The following is a 24,564-nucleotide window of genomic DNA, read 5'->3' on the forward strand; positions in this document are numbered from 1 at the left end:
TGGTTATGTTTGCTATCAGTTTCGTTTAAAGTAAGACTTAACGAATTTTAGCTTTATAAAGCTCTACTTTCACGATTATTTTCATATTTTTTACCATTTCCGACAATATTCAATTTATCATAAAATGGTTGTTGAAAACCTATCCAACGATACCCCATACTATATATAGGGTTGGAGCGAAAAAAAAACATCCCCACTTTACGTAAATATAAATAGAATAGAAGAATAGAAAATAATTTATTTGAAACAACACATCTTAAAATTAATACAAACAAACATGTAACATAGGTTAGTGTAATTGGTTGTTTCAAAGAGGATACCACTCAGCATGTGTCGGAGCACTTAGTGCAACATCGCTGATTTTCAGTGGACCCTTGAACTTATAAAAATAATAAATTAAACAATATCAAAAACAAATGCATAAAATAAAATATTAATGGCTGGATGCATAAAACAGAATTACAATTCTTTCATAAACAGGAACTTGTGGGAACAGAGATGATTATATAGCCACATTTTTACAGCATTACCTTTACTGAAGCGCTGGACAAATTATCACACCGTCGTTAAGAATAAGAATAAGAATAAATTAAGAATAAGAATAAATTTTATTATCAATAAAAACACATAACAGAATGTTGCAGGGGTCTCCGCACTAGGCTACGCCTGTATCGCGGGGAACCAGTTACAATTAAAATTATTGAATTAGTTACATAATAAAGTTACATTTACAATTAACAAATTTAAAGAAAGACACTTAAATACAAGTGAGAGAAAAAAAAAATACAGTCTTATTGCAAGGCATGGAAACTAAACTTAAAGTATTTTAACTATAATATCTTCTGTCTCGGCATAAGTAAGTGAATGTAAAAATTTAAATAAGAGTATTTTAGCTTCTACGTTGGTACAATCTTTAAGGTTGCAGTGTTTAAGCAAAGCGTTGTAAGTAGTTACTCTGACTCTTTCCCCAAAAACAACTTTAATAGCAAAAACAACTTTACAAATTTTTTTAAAAAGTACTACTTACAATGATAATCATAAGAAATGTAGCATCGGCATTTAATTTTATAACATTTTTTGTAAATTCAGAATGTGTTTTTTGTACTTAATTTCAAATGTATGAACAGATGATGAATTGCGTATAGGTGGTGGTATATATGAACGATGATCTACTAAAAAATAGCTTTTTTTGGCAACTGTTACGATAGCTGTACCGTTATAATAAATCAAAAAATAAAAAGTGATATCCTTTTGTCGGAATTAATTGATTTATATATTCATGCCAAACAGCTACTAACGATCACGGAGCAAAGCCGAAGACGGAGACGGACAGACAGACAGATGGTCATGACGAAAATATACGGGTTCCCAATGGACTACGGAACCCCATAAACTGCTTCCCGTCTTACAAATTCAGTTTTATTAAGTTAAGAACTTTCGCAATGTCATTTTGAGTTTCTTTCCCATTAAATCAAATTGAATTGCATTTAGATTAAGACAAATAGAATCAGGCCGAAGGTTCTATTGTTTGTGTCTGTAGGTTTACATTGAATAATTTTTACGGATCCATACCTACAGTAATTTATTTCCTGACACTCGGACTAATGAGTAGAGCAATTTATTGTACTCGTAATATGTATGTTGTCCTTGAAATTAGCAGATGAGTGATGCTTGTCAATATCAGTAAATAAGACATACTTAAGTAGTTATTTTTTCGTACAGTCACTTGCAATAATATGTGATCTTCGAAGGCCGCAAAAATTCTGACACGATCTTATTTGTAGAGCCATATAGAGCGTGTCACATATTTTATGATTTTTTTTTTCATTTTATTTAAAAAAAAAATTATTTCATGAATTTAAGCTAGTTATTAATTTCGTTTAGTTGTACCACTGTATATATATTGTTTGTAAATAAATGATTTCATCTTTCATGAATTGCTATTCCAGTACAATTTTATTTGTACGTTTCAAAAATAAGTAGGTGCTTTACTTTCTTCAGAAAATGTATCTGTAACTAGGTACTTTTAAGTTATTTCGCTTTTACTGAAACTGTGCCGCTGTGGGCAAAGTTATGTTAAAGGGCAAAGTTTTATACTTTTACGGTACGTCGTACATGATCTTGCCGACTTTTAAAAGCAATGTTCATATTTTTTGCTTGTGTGCATATTTTGTTGCAAATTTTTTAAATGCATTTTAGACCTAATTTCGTGATTTTTTTTCTATCGAGCAAAAGTCACAAACTCAGGATTCGAATCAATATATGCAGTCCCTCGAGAAAGGCTAGTAGGCTCAAGATTGCTAATTAAATTTACGGTAGCCGTATTATCCTCCTAAGGCCCAATGGTTCATTTGTATGACTGGGCCTTAGGAGGTTATGATCCAAAAAAGCGCTACGACTTTTTAAAAACTCCGTTTTTTGAACCTACATTAATTAAACAAAAGTTATGCAATGTGATCAACAAAATGAAAACATTTTTTACAAAGCTATATATTATATATGAATAGCACCTTTACTGCGTAAATGACTATTTACGATATTGTAGCGCCATTCACGTAATAACATGACCAGCAGAGATACCCAAGAAAAATGCATTGTTTAATGCCTAAACGGAGCATAATTGCCGACCATGACGTTGTGCCTTCCTAGGCAATTACTTGATGTGCAAATCTGCATGACGAGCAAGTTTATAGCAATGAATTTTATTTCTTTGTGTCGTATAAAAATAGGTGCTCGCAATGAATTAGTACATCCAAAATCTTATAGGTTCTTGAATATGATTATCCTCTTTTCATTTTGTCTTTATTATACACGGCTAGTCATTCTATATTTGATATTTGCAGTGTACATGCATTAGGAAAGGTAATAAAAAAAAGTTGAAGCCTGATAGTTGCACCCTCAGTAGAAAAAGTAAGAGCAAATCTCCTTGAGTGGTACACCTTGAGGGATGAAAGTCATGTGACGAGAAAGGTATTACAAATGAATGTGGAGGAAAGGAACGGGAGATGAAAACCGAGAAACAGGTGGATGGTGTGAGAGATGATATGAAACGAACGCAAGTGAATGATGAGACGGGTGAATGAGAGGTATGGAAGAAAAAGACATGTTGCGCCGAGCCCAAATGAATGGCATAAAGGCAAGCGAATGATAAATGATGCATAAGGATAATGAAACACGGAATACTATATTCAAGTTTTTATTGACAGTCGTTCTAAGCGAATACAAAGTTTTTAGGGTCATCCTCGTAAATACACTTCGCTGTCCAGAAGGAGGCCTCGCACAAATCCTTATATTTCTTAGCTGTAAACGAAAAGTCAATATTTAAGGCAAGTTCTACATTTTCCGCGAAATTCGGAGCGGTTATTTCTGAAAATATTGACTTATTCAAAAAAGTATGTGCTTAAAGTTGATGTTTGGTAATAATCGTCAAGGTCCTATCAAAACCATGGCCAATTGTTAAATTTGAATCTATCTCTTAGGCATAAGAACGTATATGTCATAGAAGACGTTAGGAAAAAATATAATGTACCAAATACTTAGATGCAATCGATTAATCTAATATAGGTACCTACATATTCATGAATGTCACGGTGGATGCATTAGAGAGATAATAATGTGCTTATTCAGTTCGAGTAGCTTTAGAGTTGAATAGCTATTAAAATACAATAATAATTTGATCATAGCGCTGTATCTAATATAAATATTGACCTAAATTCGACCTTGCCCAAGCGCAGACCAAAATTCAAGGCAACATTATTATGAATATGATAAGTTTTTATAGTTTTTAATACTTAACCTACAGTTAAATAAATAGGTATACATATATGAAATCACCGTAGAAAGAAAACTGGCTAAAATGGATAATTAACTATACAATACTAATTAAATAATAATTATGATATAGGTATTTAATACTACAACATAAATCATTAGGTATAGATACTCACATACATCCTTACACGCTTCCACAGACTTTTTGGCGGGTTCCTTCAACTCTGCGGGATACATTATATCGATTTGTTTTATGGATGCTTCATAGCTTAGTTTGTTATTTTTTACCTGAAATTAGCGTAAGAAATACAAATTATAACCAAATTAAAGTTCGAAATTGCGGTTTAAATAATACGCAATACCATTCCGCGCCATTTTTGAGAATTGTTGTATTTTTTAATACCACGTCGGTGGCAAACAAGCATACGGCCCGCCTGTCACCGTAGTCTACCCGTATTTTTGTGCATACCCCCAATTTGGGTTTAATTATGTGAGCCTTACTTACGACATTAGCCATTTGGTAAATGCATGCAATATAGCACATGACTCCTTTGTCCTCTATAAACTTTCCTTTTTCTATGTCTCCGATCATATCTGTAAAGGAAATCCATATATTTTTTCTGAATTTCAAAATACTTGAATGAACGTGCCATAACTTCACAAGCATCCCATTGGACCACGACAGTTTTAACATGCCGTAGCTTATTTTACTTAGTTTTTATTGCACAATAAATTTAATATTAATAAGTATCACATAAAAAAATACCTTCTGAGACATTTTCTTTGGCCATACACTTCTTTTTGAACGCTGCTGCAGATTTTTTCATTTGCGCTTTGGTTAACTGTAAATTTTGGTTAGACTTATGTATATATTCTAATTAATCTCTAATAAAAACTTATTAGTGTGTTTAACAGAATCACAAACATAAATTAGGTTCAGGAGAGGAGTCTCCCGTGGACATAACGAAAGATGTCTCCTAAAGGCTTATAAAGGCCCTAATTCTATCCTTATCCCCATAAAGGATGACTCACGATAGACCGGGCCGTGTCCGAGCTTCCGGCGTATCGTTTTCTATGGAAAGTATTGTGATCGCCTGTCATGTCATAGAAAAGTAAGCGCCGGAAGCTCCGGTCCGGACACGGTCTGGTCTAGCGTGAGTCATCCTTAATGGATACTCTTTTTTAATAGGTTTCCGTATTATGTACCTAAGTATGTTAAAATCACAAATACGCACATAATCTGTCAGTGTCAACTATTGTTCAAAGTAGTGGCAATTTTGTTTTAAGATCTGTGTGTGGTGTGTGTGTGTGTGTGTGTGTACAGGGTGTTTTTAGATACTTTTAGGTAGGTACTTGTAATTTACGTGAAAATATAGGTCATACTGAACAACTATAGGACTAACCCCGAAATTCCGAAAAAAATTGGCTATATCATACATTTTGGCTGGTCTCATGTTGATATTTTGTATGGGAGAGTAAATTTTTTTTCACGAGTCGAGATTTTCGGGGTTAGTCTTATAATAAACGCGTTGTTCAATATATGACTTAAATATTCACAACGTTAATACCTCAAAAGCATTTATTACGAGAATCATAAGTAATACATAAGGGTTAGGTTAAGACATATGTAGGTAGGGTAGAAAAGGGGTTTCAGTCGATGTGTGGAAGGGCGGCACCGTCGTCGAACCCAAGCCACCTGGCGGTGGACTTAAACCGGTGGCGTGTGCCTCACAACGTTAATTATCGCAGGTGACTAAAAAAAACATCCTGTATTTGAGACCAATTTACGCTCACTACAGTAAAAAATAAGTATCGTTTAAGTACTTGACTGTGAGTAAAATAAATAGTATTTACTATATCTCCTAAATGTTCAAGTTTATTTACCTCGCACTTGCCTCGTGTTATTAAGCAATTTTAGATATAGGAAATGTAGTTGAAAACAAACTTACTGCATCACATCCATTAGCTAAAAAAGCAAGCACCATAACAAACACCCAGGTTTGCCGTTCCATGACTAATCTTCGCTGGCACAAAGGCGCAACAAAACGATTGTCGTTTTCATCAAACCATATAAAGGAAGTCAATTTCCCTTGATTGCAATACAAACTGGCTTAATTAAATTGATGGCATTGGGAAGACGTTTAATTGCACTAATTGTTGACACTAAAGTGCAATCAAGAGGGTAGAGTATGTGTTTACATAGCTCTATTGGCATTCATGCTGCATTTTAATGTCCTATCTCGCTGCGCTTCAGCAAAATACCATAAAAAATACCACATTTGTTGTCCATTTACGTTTCCATGTCAGTAAAAAAAGAGTATGTAGGTATTAGTACATTATGTACATCATGTACATGAAACAAAGCCTGGTTGTATTTTTGCGTATGCTAGATGTACCTAAATAACGAATTTTTTTGTTAACAGCTTAGCAAATTCCTACCAAAATTAGAAATATCAATTTCTCTTAATTAAATGTGTCATGATGCACCAACACCAGCCGTTACTATGACTGTATAGTCCATTTAGGCTTTTATTATCATTATGAGAAAAAAAATATGAAAGAAGAAAAGTCTGTAGATTCAATCAACTTTATTAAAACATGACAAAGTTTCTCGATACAAATTAAGGAAATACGAAATTGGAGGGATCGGTGTCGTAAAGACATTTTGCAGTGTAATAACAAGCTTCGCAGATGTCCTTGTATTTTTTGGCTGAAAAAAAGTAATATTTGTTACACTTAGGGTCGGTTGCACCAAACTTTTCGTATCGTTAAAGAGTTCGTTAAATTTTTATGTATGGAATGTTTCATAGTAAAACGCTGGGGCGCGCCGGCTGACGTTGATCAGTCTGTCAAATGTGGTTGGTGCAACTGGCCCTTAGTCACACACAATCATTACTGCTAAAGTGTCATTCTATGGAACTTGCTGTTCTATGCTGTTGCTGCACTCTATGTAAACAAACCACCATATTGAAATTGTCCCTGAATGATGAATTTACTAGTGACTTCTGTTTACATAGTCAGCAAGTTCCATAAAATGACACTTTAGATACGGCTACGAGTAGGTACGCCGAAAGTCCCTTTGCCAACAAACTGTCCTGCAGTTTGGCAAAAGAAAAAAGTGTAAAAATAGGGTTTAGAATAAAATTACAAAAAATGTGCGTAAAATGAGTCTTTTACTTGCATCAAGACTTTTACTCATGATGTGAGACTGCTTTACTTTAAACCTAAAGTAATTGTAGATAATACTTGTTAAAATTTAAATTTAAGACTTATAAGGGCGGCGGGTTTTGAAATACTTAACTTACCTACTCCTTTGCAATTTTCTATAGCAGCTTTTACAGGGTCTTTCATTTCATTCGGGAACATCATATCGACCTGTTTCACCATGGCATCGAGCGTTACTTTGTTGTTTTTAACCTAAAATACGAAGCCAATTAACATGAAACTCTCTTTTAGCGCTCAAAATTCGACGTAAACTGATGCATCACGTATCATTTTACATCCAAAATCAAAGGCCAAAGTAGCCTTCACTCCCGACTCACTTACTTCCAAACTCCTATGAAATTATGACGTATTAAATAACACTTACACTGCGTGGGCTATCAAATCCGCTGCAGACTTTTCTTGGTGCGACTCCACAGACCTATCTACCTACTTATTATTGTGAAGTTTGTACAATTTGGGGCATTGCTCCAGATTATAAAATCAGCGACTTAATTTAGAAAATTTCGGCTATTTTATCTACTAGACATTTTGGGGACAAGATATGAAATATAGAACACGCAAAAGGGTAAAAAAATTACCATCTCCAACTAAAAGTTGTTATTTTTTATAAATTATTAACATTTGGCCAAAATGGTTACTAAGTGGGAGCTACAGGACACCATACATGGCGCAGGCCGGGGTTCAGGACGACCGAAAAGGAGATGGCTTCGATTTGGACGCATTCTACCCCAAATGATGGGAAAATTCCGATGACAGGGTCGAATGGAGAAAACGAGGGGAGGTCTTTGCCCAGCAGTGGGACACCAAAGTAGGCTATGAAAAAAATTTACATTAGTTGTGTACTTACCACACCACCAACTGAATAAATGCACGCTATATAGCACATTACGTCTTTTTCTTCCAAAAACTTGCCTTGCTCTATCTTTCCAATTTGATCTGTAAACATTAGGATGTGTAACTTAATAAATTATAAGAAAAATATACTTGCGATTCATATAATCATACATACCTACTCTGCAAGTCTGCAAGTAACGGTACTTAGGTACATTCAAAAAACTTAAGATATAAAATTCGAATTAAAGTTTGGTGACATAACAACAGGGCTCCGTTAGATCGAATTCTATACTTGTTAGGTATATTATTATACATGCATAGTGCATACCTTCTGTTACATCATGTTTTGGCATACATGTTTTCTTTAGAAGTTTTCCGGAATTTTTCAGTTGCGCTCTAGTCATCTGTAAACATTTATTAAATATCGTCAAGTAAGATCAACATGGGGACGACCAGCTTTTCTCAAAAATAAATGACAAGAAAATTTAAAAAATTACTTACAGTTTCTGCCAAATAAGTACTTACCGCAAATGAACTCTGTATACATAGTGTGGTTATAAGAACGACAGCAAAATATCGTGGAAAGCGCATTATTTTCTATAAAATTCGTCCGAAGCTGTCAGTGCTAAGATACAAAGAGTTCTACTCTAAGAGTGTATGCCATTTTATAAACACTTTTAAATACTTAATTATAAACCATAGTGTCGAAAGGAGTGTATAGTAATTTAGATATAATTGTCGGGAGTTTAAAGAAAATTTGCAGTTATTTTTATAAACAACACCTTGTATTGACACCCAGCTTTTACGTAATAAGTACAATCAAAGTGGTAATTATTTCATGTATAGTCAGCTGCAGTGAAAAAATCTCCTGCTATATAGTTAATTCAATACTCTATTAACTATAGGTACTTAGCAAAACAAATTAACTCAGTTTATCGCAAACTTATTTATTGCTAAATCGTTTTTTTAAATACAGCGAAGTCAGTACAACTGATCATTTATGGGAAAATGAAATTGGGAGGGTCGTCTTCGTACAAACACTTTACAGCATAGAACACTCGCTCGCACTCCGTGTTGTAATTGTCCTCTGAAAAATAAAATAAAAAACAATGTAAGTAGGTACTTTTTAGGATCAGATTTCGTGCTTGTCGGCTTAAAGTGTCTGACACTGGTAACCTAATAAAAAAATACGAAAAAATTGTCATAAATAGATCGTTACATGAGTTTCTTATTTATTTTTTGCGTTGAAGTAATAGGTATTAATATCTATTTACCATGTTTTGAGTGCATTCTTCGAATTTTGTGGTTATAAAAAGTAACAAAAACCATTTGGTTTTATGTATTGAGATATTTTTTGCACCACACCATACGAGTGGGTTAAATGGATTTTATGTTTGATATACATGTTAGATGCAGTTTTAAAAATACTTACGAACGTCAATACATTTCGCCACAGACTTTTTCACGGCTGCCTTCATGTCCGCAGGATAGAGAATATCGATTTGCTTCGCCACCATGTCTTTATTTAATTTCTCGTTCTTAACCTGTCACAAAATACATGAAAATTGGATTGGTAATCAGGGTAAAGACACGCTTTCAGCCGCCGTGACTGAAATCGTGCCATGCGCACACTCCAGGGTACCTTTGCGCAGCTAAAAATTGCCCTTTAGGTAGAGTTTAATTCTGCCGCCTTAAGAAAAAAAACCATAACTGACAAAAAGTAAGTTTCGAGAAAAAGCCAAAAAACTTTGCACTCCTGTTCAAATGGGTTAAATTCAAAGTACAAAGTTGAAACTTTTGTTAATGAATAAAGTAATTGTGTAGAATTTTTATGCGCTGTAAATTATTCGATTATCTTTTTATTTAAATAAGTTATTTAGAAAAAATAGTTACTGCCTCGTGATATAAATAAAATAAAAATATCTTTACTAACATTAAATGACATAAGTGTGTACTTATGGTTTTTGTGTTAGTTTTGCACTACGATGTCTAAGAAATAAAACCACAAGTACACAGTTGTGCTTATGTTACTGACCGATCTCGAAGCTGAAAAAGCACAACTGGGTACTTTATGTTTTTTTTGCTTAGTTAACGTTCTCAAATTATGAGTTATCTCGTTACAGGAGTTCATAAAAATACGATGAAGATTCAGGATTATTTATTAAAAGAAAACAAATGAGATATTTTTAGAGATATTTGATTAATAATGTAATATATAACTAAAAAAATGCACAATTAGATTGCACTACCTAAGTGCAAATGCTATTAGGGACCTTTAAAATGTCACAATATGTAATACAAAACTGAAATGAGGTACGAGTAGATTGTACTAAGTACTAGTCCTTAATTTATTGAGATGCTGCCGATGTTTGTGGCTAGACATTATTTTCTTGAATCTCACATCTGGCCATAAGAAGCAACCGTCTGCTCCTGGATGACTGCCGCATCGTTAGTAATCTGATAACCAATACAAAAAAAAACGCACCCACAGCCAAGAAGCAAGCACAAACAGCCTTTGCGTTATAGAATAAATACTGATGGTTAGAATTAGAATGTTACATACAGCTCAAACACTCATTATCAATTTTATTTCATTATAACAAAACTTGAAATCATAAAAATAACAACAAAGCGATACTCATGAAATAAACATAATGAAAAATAAGTAGTCGGGAAATGCCTGTTTCATGAAAGCATGATTCTGGGCGGTGTATCTCGTACTAAAATTAAGCCATGTGCCAATGTAAAACTGTACGTGTTATTTTGCAACATACATAAAGCTCGGTGGTGCCGGAGTGATCACACATAGGACCGAAACTTAAAGCCACGTTATTTTAAACCATTGTACCTTAAATTCGTGGTTAGGGTTCTAATATGTTTTAGGTAGGTACTCAACAGCAGTCTCATAGACAAGTTACTTAACACCAATATAAATAAATAGATAATGTTAATTCCAGATACGCATATGTATACATTTGAATACGCGCGCCAAGCCTTAACGTAGGTAGGTACTAGAATGACCGCGACAAATATACCTAAAGTTATTCAAAAATATATGCAAAATCTGAAATACGCGACAAGATGAGAAACGTACAATGGATATAAGTATACTTACGAATAATTTTGACACTTATTACAATCACGTATACACATTAACACTTCTAATATTTTTTGAAGTAGGCACAGGAGTAATTAATACGTGCGTCGTACGCGCAACCTCTTCCGAAGGAAAGTAACCAGGAGTGAACCGGCCAAAATCTGTCCTTATAGGGGACCGGAGGGGGACTACCTACTAGCCTGATAAAGCATAACTGACCATAACGTTTAATAAATAAAGCACAAGTTTACTTTTTTGCAACCGACACTAAGCAGAAAGAGCATAAGGAAGAGTCATACGAGATAGAAAAAACATAACGTGCAACTTATGTTTTTTCAGATTCCCAGAGTTATGACTAATAATTATTTTATACTAACAAGAATGAACACTTCTGTCAACTTATGGGTTTTTTACATATAAATTTTATAGAAACCCAATATTATGGTTTTTCTTCTTGTGAAATAATTGTTGGGCTCAAATTCAAGATAAAGGAAAAAAACACAAGTCGTCAATTTAGTACTTTTCTGTCTATGAATATATACTTATGCTTTTTCTTTCTCAAAAAGGCAGTAACTTTACCAAAATGACGTGTAGTTATGCTTGTCTAAATCGGGACCTGTTAGAGATAAAGAAATAACTGCTAGATAGAAAAATCACATTTTTCTTCCTGATTTCGAGGGTATCAATAACTCAATTTCGCAATAATTGTCACTTATGGTTTTTTTTCTTAAGGCGGCAGAATTGTTTAGCCATTTAGTGTTTAAGCTTATTTGGTTGTTCAGTACGCTATGAAATGTCCATTGTACCTAAATGACTCGTCGATTAAAGAGAAGCGATAATACGGATTGAAGTTCCACAAGGTCGATTTATTTGGTTACGTTTTATATTTGTTTCAATTGCATCATATATGCAGATTAGAGTTAATTTAAAGATTAAAGTTAATATCAGATTAGAGTTAATAGATATATCAGTAGCTTTGAACGCCACGCCTATTATAAATATTATAGGTAATATAAGGCGCCCCATTATCAACGTTATTGGAATGCATAGAGTGTGTGCGGAAAGAGAAGAGTCATGAAATGTATAGGGCCCAATACATTCCAACACTCTTCTCTTTCCGAACAAACTATAAAAGTTAATATTAAACTGTAACCATGTGCGTCTCTGGCCTTCCTTGGCGGTCAAAAGGTTACAATATCTAATAGGTAACAACTTCTAAAAAACAAAATAAATGCATTTAAGCATGACGTTTCCTGTCTCGGCAAAAATACTTAAATTATATTGTAAGTTTTTGCGAGCTAGGTTTATGTAAAAAAATTATGTACCTACCTATTTCGAGGGGTGAGCAGTCAAACCTGATAAGTCTAGATATCTTTACATTCAAATTAGAACTCTAACTTTACATGCATAGAGTTCTTATTTGAATACAAAAATATCCAGCTCACCCCTCGAATATGACTGCCAGTCAAAGTCCAGGAGCGCATTTCAGATTTAGCAACTTGTTATGCTTTTAATACGACCTTTGCTGAATGCGGGTGGCGCAAGAGCGGTCATTGTTGCACTCTTTGGGGGAGGCTTATGTCCAGCAGTGAACGTCCTGTGGCTGATATGATGATGATGAATACGACCTTGACCACTTCTTTTCATGCACCAATCAGCGCGAGCGATCTTCAAGGTCAAATCAAAATAATATTAAAACCGTAAAATCTGAATCAGCTACAGGCTCCGCACGTACGGTAGGTATGCTCGTTACTAGCACAGTCAGTAAAACAATGGGTTTTTCCCAAAGCACTGGTTTTGCTACATAGTGTTGTCACGGACTGTGGTTTCTTAAATATATCCGTAAGATATGGTAATAATTACTTATCTTAGTAAGTACTCCTACTTAAATTTATCGTTAGATTGGGTACCTGTATACACCATATACTGTATATGTACCTACTCATTACAAAATTGAGGCTTTTCATTACAGAAGGTCCTTTGCTTCAAGTGCAATAAGGACGTTTCCATCTGAATATCAACAAAATACTGAAGAAGGGTCCTTATTGCAGATGAAGCATAAGGACTCTTCTCTGTTGGAAAGCCACAATTAACTCTTTAATTATGACGGGCTCTATTAAGCGTTTGCAATCTGTAAAACCACACTATTTTGGTAAAACGCGACCTTGATGTTAATTATTGACGGATCTCTAATTTGGTATTTTTCCGGATACGGTAGTTTTGTTTACATATAGAGTGGAAACGTCGAAGGGAAACAGACTTGTTATTTTATTTATATTGTTACTTCAATACTTAATATTGTAGTTAATTTTCATGTTATTTTGTTTAAAGAGATAAATAAAATAACACAGATTATAAAGGCATGAACGTTAAATTCATATATCTACCTAGATATCTATTCTTAGATTTTATGCTTGATATTGTAATACATTAGAACATTAGATGTAACATTTTCAATTTCTATTTTTCATTTTTTTGCGATTTTAGGTAAGTATATAATGTATATAATATGTACTCGTATGACGGCGGCGATTGTCTTATGAATCTTAAAAGTCCACGTAGGTTTCGATACGTCCAACACGAACAATAACAAAAACATTAGAAGTAAGTAGATGTCAAATACTTATATTTTTACAATTATATACCTTATTCCATTGTATTAAAACATGGATACAACACAACAATATATTGCCACAATTTATTTAACTACAATAGAAAATAAAAACCTGTTCTGATTAGTGTCGAATTATACATTCATAAACTTTTTACCGCAATTAAGTTTGGAACGTGTTTATTCTCCATGACGTAAGAAGCTCTGTTAGGTAATAAAAGTTATATTTATAAGTCTAAAAGGCCAACTCCAAAGGTGAACCGACTGAGTTAACCTATAAATCCTATAATTGACGAAGGAATCAAACAATCGTATTTTATATGTGCCTACGCTTCGCTACGCTAATGCTTTGATCTTTTTGATGTTGGGAGTTAAATTAACACACACTTTCGGTTGGAATAGTCTTCCACGGGTTTCAGACATCCACAGTGCCCATATGCAAAACTTCAGAATTACTCTTACCTACTCCATTATTTAAAAGTATCCGCAATGCTTAACTGACTTCAATATTCAAAAGGGGGAAATTCTCAATTCAGTTAAATCAGCGACGGAATATTCTAGTAGAGTGACGGCACCAATCATGGACATGTTAAGCGCACTAAATTAGAATTTCGTTTAAAAATGGGATGTTTTTTGACGATACAAAAATGGTGATTTTTTTTTCGGCACTCAAATACATGAGGAACATTTAAACAAAACCAAAAATTCTGTATGTTTAATACATAATTAATAAAAAATATATAAATTGAAATTTACGAAATCACCATTGATGGACATCAAAAATTCAGTAATGGACACCCAGTCATGGACATGGACCCAATTATGAACATCCATTAATGGACACTTTTGTATTGAACACATAAATGAAACAAATGATGTCACAAATCAACGTTTATTAACGCTATTTGAACTTTCATTTAGATTTCTAAGTTATACTATAAGAGTTTTAGTCCGGTTGCCGGCTGCATGAAACAAACCTGATCAAAAAATAGAATATACCTACCCTGTAGAGGTACCTGACATTTAGTACCTTCCAACGCACTTGGTCGGCCTAGGCTTAACCTGGCAGATTTTGTACAAATGGCAAAAACGTTGGACAAAAAAACATCAAAAAAATACCTCATCGAAAAATAGAATGAAACTTGTATGGTAGGATACCTGACCTTGGGGACAGTAAAAATGGCTTAGTCGGGCTCACCGTAGCCTGGCAGTTTTTGCAGTCCGACCAAATTTGTGGTACCACGTGACAGCTATTATTTGCCTCATCGAAAAAAGGATGAATAAAAAACGGATTATAATAGCAAAATAAACCTGTTGACGTATGGTTTGGTCGGCCTCGCCTTAGCCTGGCAGTTTTAGCAGTCCGACCACATTTATCCATCCATCTAAGACAAAACAAGGAGCCCAATTATGGACAACTAAAAATACCCAGTTATGGACATCGTCCATTATTGGAAAATAAAGAGCAATCACAAAATCAACCCAACTCAAATGTTTAGTGCAATAAATTAAATAATATAACACAATAAACTAAAAAAGTAATAAAAAGCTTAAGCTTGGACACTTGTCCATTACTGAATTTCATAAAATATCGAATCCAGTAATGAACAAACCCCACAAAAAACTTATTGCTGTGATTGGGTATATTCAACTTAGCTCAATTTACTTGCAATATAGTATTATTCAGTAAAAATAACATCAAATCTCATTACAACATAACACAAGATAACACCATGCACAAATATGTACTCACCTCCTTAACGATTTCAACAACAATAACGGATTTTTATGACCACCGCCCGCAACGAGATTTTACTTCGCAGCCATCTTAGAACAAAACGGCTGATTTTGGTGACATGTGTCAAAATGACAGCTCAAACGTCTATTGGTTATGCTTTAGTGTTGCCAGTTGAAAAATGTTGGGACAGTTGCTTAATAAATTCGATCAACGTAAAAAATGTCCATAATTGGTGCCGTGTCCATTACTGGTGCCGTCACCCTACGTTGGTATAAATAATTTTTTACGTTTTATTAGCTCAAAACATCATAATTTCTGACCTGATCTGGAAATGGAATTACATCCTATATGTCCCATTATTTGTATTTTTTTTCTGTTTTGACATCTTCCTATGTGAAGATGAAAATAATGCACATACTTACTGTAGACACACACGTTTATCAGAGCCATCGTTCCTTACCACTTGGATGGACTTGTAGATACAAGCGACGTAGCACATTACGTTTTTTTCTTCATAGAATACACCTTGCTCTATCCTGCCCACTTTTTCTGCAAATAAATATTTAAACCAATTAGATTGAAAGACTTAAAACGATATATTGATAGGTACCATTTATATGTTACCCCGATGTCATATCATAACTTTAAAATCGATATTTTAGAATATATAATTGATCCTAACGCTACTTCTGCCCAAAACTCCTCGAAGCGCAGTACCCTCGTTTTTTTTTTAATCTTAATTTTATTGATAAAAAGTGTTTAATCCATTTTTTGTCCTTACCTTCCGTTACTCCGGTTTTCGGCATGCATTGTTTCTTAGTTATCGTTAATGTTTTTTTTAGCTGTTCTCGAGTCATCTGTAAATATGTATGCTTCCTTTCAATTATTATTCTTTAATGACGCTACATCCCAACACAATACATGTAATAATAAAATCTAATTCGACCTAAGTGTACCTGACCCAAAGTATATAATAGCGTGTATGAAATATAACTTTTAAGCCGTTTATTGCCAAAAATTATAATGTACATCAAGGTTTCAGATTTTATCTCTTTTTTACGGAAAATTGTTATGATTTCGGTTATCGTCAAGATCAGTAGGGCAATAAAAAAAACTATTTCCTTTACTGATGGATACTAAATTAAGTATTAACGTATAAATATTACGGATATATTTATCGTCAACTCAATCTTCGATGACAATTTATATAGATACAAGTTACAATGAAGTTAAACTGTTGTTCACTAAAGCACAGAATAAATAATAGTACTAGGTACAGAAGATTCACTCTCTAACAGCTAGCCACCAAAATTAGTGTGGACGGATGTATTTGTAGCTACCTGTTACAAAGCGACGAAATCGCGGAGTGAGCCACGCCTGACTAAAGTAACTAGACCTTTTCCTAATGTAGAACTAATATTAATTTTACTTAAGTATATTAATAACTTACCCCAAACGTCGTATCTGAACATATTATAGTAAACACTAAACTTAACACAGTAATATATTTCATTTTAAATTGCACTTCACTATAACTAGTAGCAGTGCAGAGTAGCTTGTGTCGTCATTCAAAACCAATAGCAAAATCATGACTAGAAAATTCTTTACTGTTTTATACCCAAAAAGTTGATGATACGGTACGAATCAAATTTGAAAAGACTGGTAATTCTAAAGAGGAAATTACTGGTTCTTTAAACGTTGCATACATTGTAACTGGGTATTAAACGTTAATGCCGTGTCATATTAAGCCATAAGTAGTATTTACGAGTTGACAATGTTTCGTTCAATGTTATAAAAAAACACCAGTTGTATATTGAATACCTATATAATAATACTAACTGTTGTTCAATTCTATTATTACCAATTTTGTTTGTGAAGAATGAATGGAAGAAGGCTAACAAAGAGTGTATAAGGGAGAAGTAGAAGTGGGAGTTGGAAAGGGTAGACCTCGGCGGACTTTCCCTGATCAGATCGGGGAAATCCTGAAGAAAGGCCAGGTCAAGAGCACCCTAAACCGGCGAGCGTGTATGAGGAGTTATGAAAGTGAAGGAAGCAAAAGAGGTAAGTCAGGATCGTAGCAAGTGGAAAGCCGTGGTCTCTGCCTACCCCTCCGGGAAATAGACGTGATTATATGTATGTGTACGCTTATTTGTACCATGTTTTAGATACATTAACTAGTAGTTCGCCCCGAACTGTGAACTCGCCGTTCGCCAAAAAGATCAATTGAATGCAGTGCTACTTAGTCCGAGATGGGCATTTCGTAATTGATTCCTGATTCCACGATTACTGGAAATTACTTTGTAATCTGATTACCGATTCCCAGATTACTTTGTTATCTAACAATACCGAATTACCTACTAAGTACAATTCCATTTGAGGAATCAGGAATCAATTTTCGAATACTACAATTACTAGTAATTGGAATCAATGTAGATTCTTCATTACAGGAATATATTACTTGACTCCTTTCAGATTACATTTCGTACTACTATCAAAAGTACAATTCGATAGTAGATATAGATGTTGTTGACTTACTAGGATGCATCTACCTATACCTTATTTGAAACAGGTGTGTAGATTTCGAAAATGATGATCATGACCAATAAAACGACATCCATGACGACTTTTATGACATACTGCATGGCCGTCATTTTCGATTCTAAAATGATCATCATTTTCGAAATCAGGGCCCCCTAAAACCTATAAAACGATATCCATGACGACTTTCATGACATAGTGCATGGCCGCCATGTTGGATTCCAAAATGGTCATCATTTTCGAAATCTGCGCCCCCAAAAACCTATAAAACGACATATATGACGACTTTTATAACATAGTGGACGGCCGTCATTTTGGAATCTAAAATGATCATCATTATCGAAATCTGCGCCCCCCGAAACTTATAAAACGACATCCATGACGACTTTTATGACATAGTGCATGGCCGCCATCTTGGAATCCAAAATGGTCATCATTATCGAAATCTGCGCCCCCCAAAACCGATAAAACGACATCCATGACGACTTTTATGACATAGTGCTTGGCCGCCATGTTGGATTTCAAAATGGTCATCATTTTCGAAATCTGCGCCCCCAAAAACCTATAAAACGACCACTTACCTTGGCCGCAGACGTTCGGAATGACAGGTAGGAACGGGACGTCGCTCTACAAATGTCATTCCGTTCGGAAAATGGGGTTGGCCGGTCGAAGTATTTTGAAGATGGCGCCAGCATAGCTTGCCCTGTCAATCCCTAGAATTGTGTCAATTTTTTGTTTGTAATGAATATTTATGTCCTGGATGCCAGTCATTTAAGCCAAATCTCATAGACAAAGAGGCAAGCTATGATGGCGCCAACTATGCAAACCTTTGACAGTTGCCAACCCCATTTCGAACGTCTGTGGCCTTGTGGCGAGGCTAAAGTCGACAATGGATTGAAAACGTGTGCGAATATAGTTGTCAAATCAAATTTGTCAGTAAATAAGAACAAAAAAACTATACTCGTCCTTTTCTTTCGGGTGCTAGTACTGGTGTAAGACAAAGATAGTATCATTCTCTCTGTCTGTGTTTGAAACGAGACAGTCCTTTGACAAACTATAATTGTAAGCTCTGTGGAGCCTTTAACTGATTCACCAACACCATAGAGATTAAAATAAACTGTATCTGTGGTAAGCCGTATTGTTTCTTGTATCTATGGAGTGTAGAACCTCTACCTTCCATAGTTTCTTGCCAAATGTCAAATACCTATACTATGTTTATTTTTATCTTGCTAATTATTCCAAAATGGTAAATTTAAAGACGATATTATAAAAGTGCAAGGCGAGCGCTTTCATTTGATACCAAACTCGACCATACTTTCTTACAAAAAAGAAGACCAGAAATGCATGACCCCTCACAAATAGCTTTTTAGCATTTTAAGCTCTTCTAGCTTAATAACCTCTTGATAAAGCCTGCTCATAATTTAATGACTAAAATTTACTGCCCTCAACTACACGTTTACCCAATTTCATTTAAATTAGGACAAATTTACTTAAGTTCTTGAGTATCAAACTATCTTCTGACAGTTCAGCTTAAAAACATCGAAATGCCGGGACGTGCCGCTAGCCGGCCGCGTGTCCGAAGTCGAATGTAAGAACTTCGCTTCGCTTCGCTCGCTCGTTCGATTAGGTTCAGCTCTGGCAAATAAGTATCTACATGTTTTAAGTGTATTTCATTTAAGGTCACATAAAAAGCTTGTTTCCAAGGCAATGCTTATATTATGTATCACAAACATTATATATTATGTATCTCAACATGATTTTTAAGCTACTTAAGGAAAAACAAAGTTCGCCGGATCAGCGTCGTACATGCATTTTGCAGTCCAATATGAAGCTTCGCATATGTCTTTGTATTTCTTTGCTGTAACGAAAAAAGTACAGTCAGCCAAAGTCAGCAATCAAGTCAATGCAGAAGTCAGCAGTCGAAAAGTGATAAACCACTTTCTTGGCTGACCGTACAATTATTTGCCACATAGCAACTTATTGCAGGGTGGTACAGAATTTTCGGTCATCATCATCAAAGTCATATCAAAATAACGTCAAAACCATAACGAATTGTTGAATCTAAATCGTGCTCGTGCCTATTACACAGCAGTGCTATCGTTAAAAACAATCAATCTTAGACGCTAATAAAATACTATTTCTTCCAGACACCGATAGATTTAGTTTAGTTTCCAAACTGTGCTTCGTAGACAATAAAGACGGGCGCCGTAAGGCAATCCTCCTCACCTTACCATGTTACCTATCCATTTCGAATAGTCTAGCTGTGTTAGGACACTTAGGACTGTTAGGGCGCCGAGATTAAATTTTAAACTTGCAAGTGAAACTTAAAAAGGATTGAGAACCCCGGGTTAAGTGGGTCAAATCTAAATTCGAGGCATAATTCGTATCTCGTGTTTGTAAGAAATTTAATAGCATACAAAAAAGTGGAAGCAGACTAAAAGTTAAGGATGGCAGTTCCTGTTGCTTCGGGTCCCGAAATGTTCTGTGCACATTTATTACACCACCTTAAATTCCGGATACAGGAAATATAAATTAGAAATTAGATCTGTGTATTAATATCCACATACTACTACAAGAACCACCACCGTATCTGAGCGTCTTTATTATTTTTTGCCATTTTTATATATTGTGAACTTTTTTGCCATTTTTGTGTTATTTCTAGTCAGGATCGCGAGCCCTTTTCATCCTTATAGGAGAAAAAGTGTCCTATAATTTCCATACATTTTTGATACTTTCCTTTTTGTTACCGCCATACAAAGTATATGGGGAAACGGTAACACAATAGGAAAAAACTCTGAGACATTTTACTATCCCATTAGGAAATAACACAAAAATGGCAAAAAAATCACAATATTTAAAAATAGCAAAAAATTGAAGAGACGCTCATATCTACATAACTCCAACGTATGAATGGGGAGGTACTCACAAACGTCCTTGCATTTCTCAGCCATGGCTTTGACAGCGACCCGCATGTCGGCAGGGAACATCATGTCCACCTGCTTGAGTACTGCTTCATGGCTTAATTTATTATTTTTTACCTGCAATGAAATTATACATGTTGGCAATATTTCGTATTTGCAATATTAAATTAAAAATATATATTTCATACCTAATTAATCCACGAGTTTTACAACTCATAGTTTTTTGTGCTGAAAAGGCAACTTTATATTTAAATAAAAAATCATACTTACTACTTGAGTCATAGTGTAGATACACGCGATGTAACACATAACATTTCTTTCTTCTATGAATTTTCCCTGCTCTATTGAACCGACCATCTCTGAAACCAAAAATAAGTTCCCTACAAAGTCCTCTTTCATTGGCCTTCGTTTGATTTGTACTGAACGCGACACCCTGTATATTTGTATATTTTATGTATACAGTCAAATAATGTAGGTAATATAAACCGTGTGAGCCGTGAATTTACAAAAATATACTGTTTGAATGGTTCTTAATTTTGTAACATTTGTAATCGGGGTTCAATAGCACATGTAATGAAAATAATATTATTAATTTTATTACCTTCAGTTACATCGTTTTTCGGTATACAGGACTTCTTCATCATTTTTCCTGAATTTTTCAGCTGTTGTCTTGTCATCTGCATGGAAAAAATACAATTGTACTTGCTTGTGATATATGTATGTATATTTTGTCTGGATGTGATCTCCTCTACACATCTCGTCTCGTGAAATTATGAGAGCATGCATGTTCGATGATTAAATAGTTTTTTTTTGTCAATTCAGCTTTTGGATTTATTTTAAAATGACGGTGCTGCACTACACTAGCATTAATAAAATGATATAGTGTTTTTTTTTAAGTCAATGGGACCAAATCTGGCCGGACATGGACAAATCACTGGGCCACATTTTTTTACGTCAGTGTGGTGTGGCCTGAAACTTGTTTTTTTAACGATTTCAGGGCAATGACAGTAATTTTAACGAACAAGTTAGCTCGTTCTACTATGTGGTGTAAGTAATCTACCAATCCTAGGGAATTAAAAAAACTATTGTAAGATTTATAAGTGCAGAACATTTAACCATTTAGAGGAGGTCTGCCACCTTTCCATGAAACATATTTCAAACAGGTCCAGGTCCAATCGAAATAACTACAAACTTACAGCAAAATAAGTAGTTCTTTGTTAAGTTAGACTAGTTTCTAATACCTATGTCAAAATCAAAATTCAAGAGCCGATTTTGACATTCATAAGTCCTTAATAATGTAAAAATTTTGACATTGACTTGTGCCGCCCAACTTGTAGCATTTCTCAACAATAAATGACATGAAAATTTAAAAAGTTACAGTTTCTGCCAAATAAGTAGTACTTACCGCAAATGAACTATGTAAACATAGTGCGGTTATAAGAAAAACAGCAAAATAACGTGGAAACCCCATTATTTTCAATAAAAATTCGTCCGAAGCTGTCAGTGCTAAGATACAAAGGTATACACCGTAACGGAGTATGCCATTTTATAAAAAGTTTTAAATACTTAATTATAAACCATAGTGTCGAAAGGACTGTATAGTTATTTTGATATAATTGTCGGGAATTTAAACTAAATAAGCAGTTATTTTATAAGTACCTAACACCTTGTGTTGAAAATGACAACACCCAGCTTTAACGGAAGTACAATCAAAGTGATAATTAATTTTAATATACTTGCATGTGAAGTATTATTGAATATGAGACTTTATAGATCCCCACCAAACTAAGTTTTCATGCCAAGTGCTACGTCAAGTAGAGTCTGTGCGGAAAGAGAAGAGTCGCGGAATGTATGGAGCCCAATACATTCCACGACTCTTCTCTTTCCGAACAGACTCTATAGCTCCTACAATAATATATGTAGGTAAGCGTTATTACTGCCAAGTCACTGCAAACTTAGTGTAGTCGGAGCCTAATAATGTACCTATATTAAGTATAATATTATTGTGTGTTTTAACTAGTAGTACCTAAGCCAGTGGAACTAGTTTGGTCACTTTTTGTAAAAAAAAATTATAGACCCAGCTTTATCGGACATGTCCCAACTTACTGGTCGACATCATTTCTTTTTACGCTAGTGTGAGCCGAAACTTGTTTTTATTATGATTTGATGGCAATGACATCCCTTTTACGAACCAGAGCGGCTACCGCGGAAACCGAAATTCGCAAATTGCGGGGATCTTTCGCTTTTACTCCAATGAAGGCGTAATTAGAGTGACAGAGAAAAATGCCCGCAATTTGCGAACTTCGATGTTCGCGGTTATAGGCCAGATATGTAGCTCGTTCATATTACGTTCAGTATTTAACCATGTATGTATCAATTTCCAACATAACATTTTATCTTGATGCTAGTCGTACTTTGTGGTTAATTGGTTTTGAATTTTATGATACTCGTACGTGTGTTGAAAAACGTAAATTTTAACTATAAATTGATATAAATAAAAGATTTAACTACCTACTTATTTAAACTTTTGATAAGATTAACGGTGTCCATAAAAACTGCGAGATGACGAAGTAATGAAAGTAAATTGGTTTGTTTACATTAGGTATTTGTAAGACAGGTTAAGATACAATTAAAAGAAAGTATACAATGTACAAAAGTGGGCTGTTTGCCCTTTTCATTGTAGGTACCTCCTCCATTTTAGGATCATGTTGGTATTGGTTGTTATAATTTTCTCTAAAAATATATACTTTCGGTAATTTATTTCAGAAATGCACATTTTTATCTTGTATAGCTGTTTAAGCCACCGGTTTACAATTTTAGAATTTCAGCTCACTTCACTATACACAACTATATACTCGTATTGTAAGTAATTATAAACTACGGTTGATTGATCAATTAACTATTAGCGAACCTAATTTGAATATTTTTTATTCATCGTAGACATACCTAAATAATAATAAACGCTCTGGAATATCTCCACTACACAATGAATCACAGCCTAAAAAACTAAATAGTAATTTATATTCACATCAGCTTACCGCGTAAGTAACATTGAACAGCAAAAAACATGTTAAGAGCGTTAAAAAACACATCCACTCAAATGCTTGCCTATTCATTTTGAACAAGCAATACTTGAAAGAAAATATGCTTCGTTGGTATTTATATGAAGATGTTTGAGTTGTATGTCGTGTTGCGATGGAGTGATAACAGGAGAGTGTTGGATAATACATTGCTTATTACTGTCTCATTACTCTCATTGGACTATACTTATGGAATCACGAACGCGCCATAAGTGATATAATAATAGCTTGTTTATGCCCATAACATATGCCTTAGCTTTTTATTAACTAAGGTACCTAGCTCAGACTTGCCATCAGACGGATGACGTACCTATATAGGCAGGTACAAAAAAATATGCGATTTTAGATAGGGGTCCAGTACACATTCGTCATCAGCAAAAAAAGTAGATTAGGTACCTATCTGATATCACAGTTTAACAAAGTTAGTTAGAAATTGAGAAAAAAAGAAGGAATGTTAATGTCATTTCAACAGTCCCAATCAGAGAATTGAAAGAATATGACCCAACACTGTGGAACTCACGTATTTACATATGAATTTTCTTGTTTATACCGACATTATTAATGTCAGGGTTAATACAATCCAATTTCATTTTCGAACCTGGGGGCCTAGCCAACTGTTAATAGAAATCGCCAACTGAAACTTTTAAAAAATAAAGCCCGCTGCGCAGAATCCGTCCACGCTAAATGCCCCGCCAAGTTATACGGTGTGAAGTAGAATATGGGGCATTTAAAATCTCTAACAAAGTTAA

General features: G+C 34.5%; 3 protein-coding genes across 3 annotated transcripts; all 3 read right to left on the reverse strand.

The window, feature by feature from the left end:
- Nucleotides 1-3,182: 3,182 nt before the first annotated feature.
- Nucleotides 3,183-23,934, reverse strand: LOC134671584 (uncharacterized). Its single transcript, XM_063529443.1, has 13 exons — nt 23,774-23,934; nt 21,337-21,412; nt 21,006-21,094; nt 20,741-20,852; nt 19,596-19,672; nt 9,263-9,374; nt 7,844-7,932; nt 7,077-7,188; nt 5,721-5,881; nt 4,538-4,613; nt 4,277-4,365; nt 3,948-4,059; nt 3,183-3,300 (listed from the first exon to the last, which is right to left on the reverse strand). The coding sequence occupies exons 1-13, from the start codon at nt 23,849-23,851 to the stop codon at nt 3,212-3,214; spliced, it is 1,272 nt and encodes a 423-aa protein (XP_063385513.1). The 5' UTR covers nt 23,852-23,934; the 3' UTR covers nt 3,183-3,211.
- Nucleotides 6,345-8,494, reverse strand: LOC134671324 (general odorant-binding protein 72-like). The gene is made up of 5 exons (XM_063529150.1): nt 8,356-8,494; nt 8,159-8,234; nt 7,844-7,932; nt 7,077-7,188; nt 6,345-6,481 (listed from the first exon to the last, which is right to left on the reverse strand). The coding sequence occupies exons 1-5, from the start codon at nt 8,419-8,421 to the stop codon at nt 6,393-6,395; spliced, it is 432 nt and encodes a 143-aa protein (XP_063385220.1). The 5' UTR covers nt 8,422-8,494; the 3' UTR covers nt 6,345-6,392.
- Nucleotides 8,758-17,065, reverse strand: LOC134671325 (general odorant-binding protein 19a-like). The gene is made up of 5 exons (XM_063529152.1): nt 16,727-17,065; nt 16,058-16,133; nt 15,737-15,825; nt 9,263-9,374; nt 8,758-8,917 (listed from the first exon to the last, which is right to left on the reverse strand). The coding sequence occupies exons 1-5, from the start codon at nt 16,787-16,789 to the stop codon at nt 8,829-8,831; spliced, it is 429 nt and encodes a 142-aa protein (XP_063385222.1). The 5' UTR covers nt 16,790-17,065; the 3' UTR covers nt 8,758-8,828.
- Nucleotides 23,935-24,564: the final 630 nt, after the last annotated feature.

The sequence above is a fragment of the Cydia fagiglandana genome, chromosome 15 (genome assembly GCF_963556715.1).
Source record: "Cydia fagiglandana chromosome 15, ilCydFagi1.1, whole genome shotgun sequence".
In the NCBI taxonomy this organism is placed as follows: domain Eukaryota; kingdom Metazoa; phylum Arthropoda; class Insecta; order Lepidoptera; family Tortricidae; genus Cydia; species Cydia fagiglandana.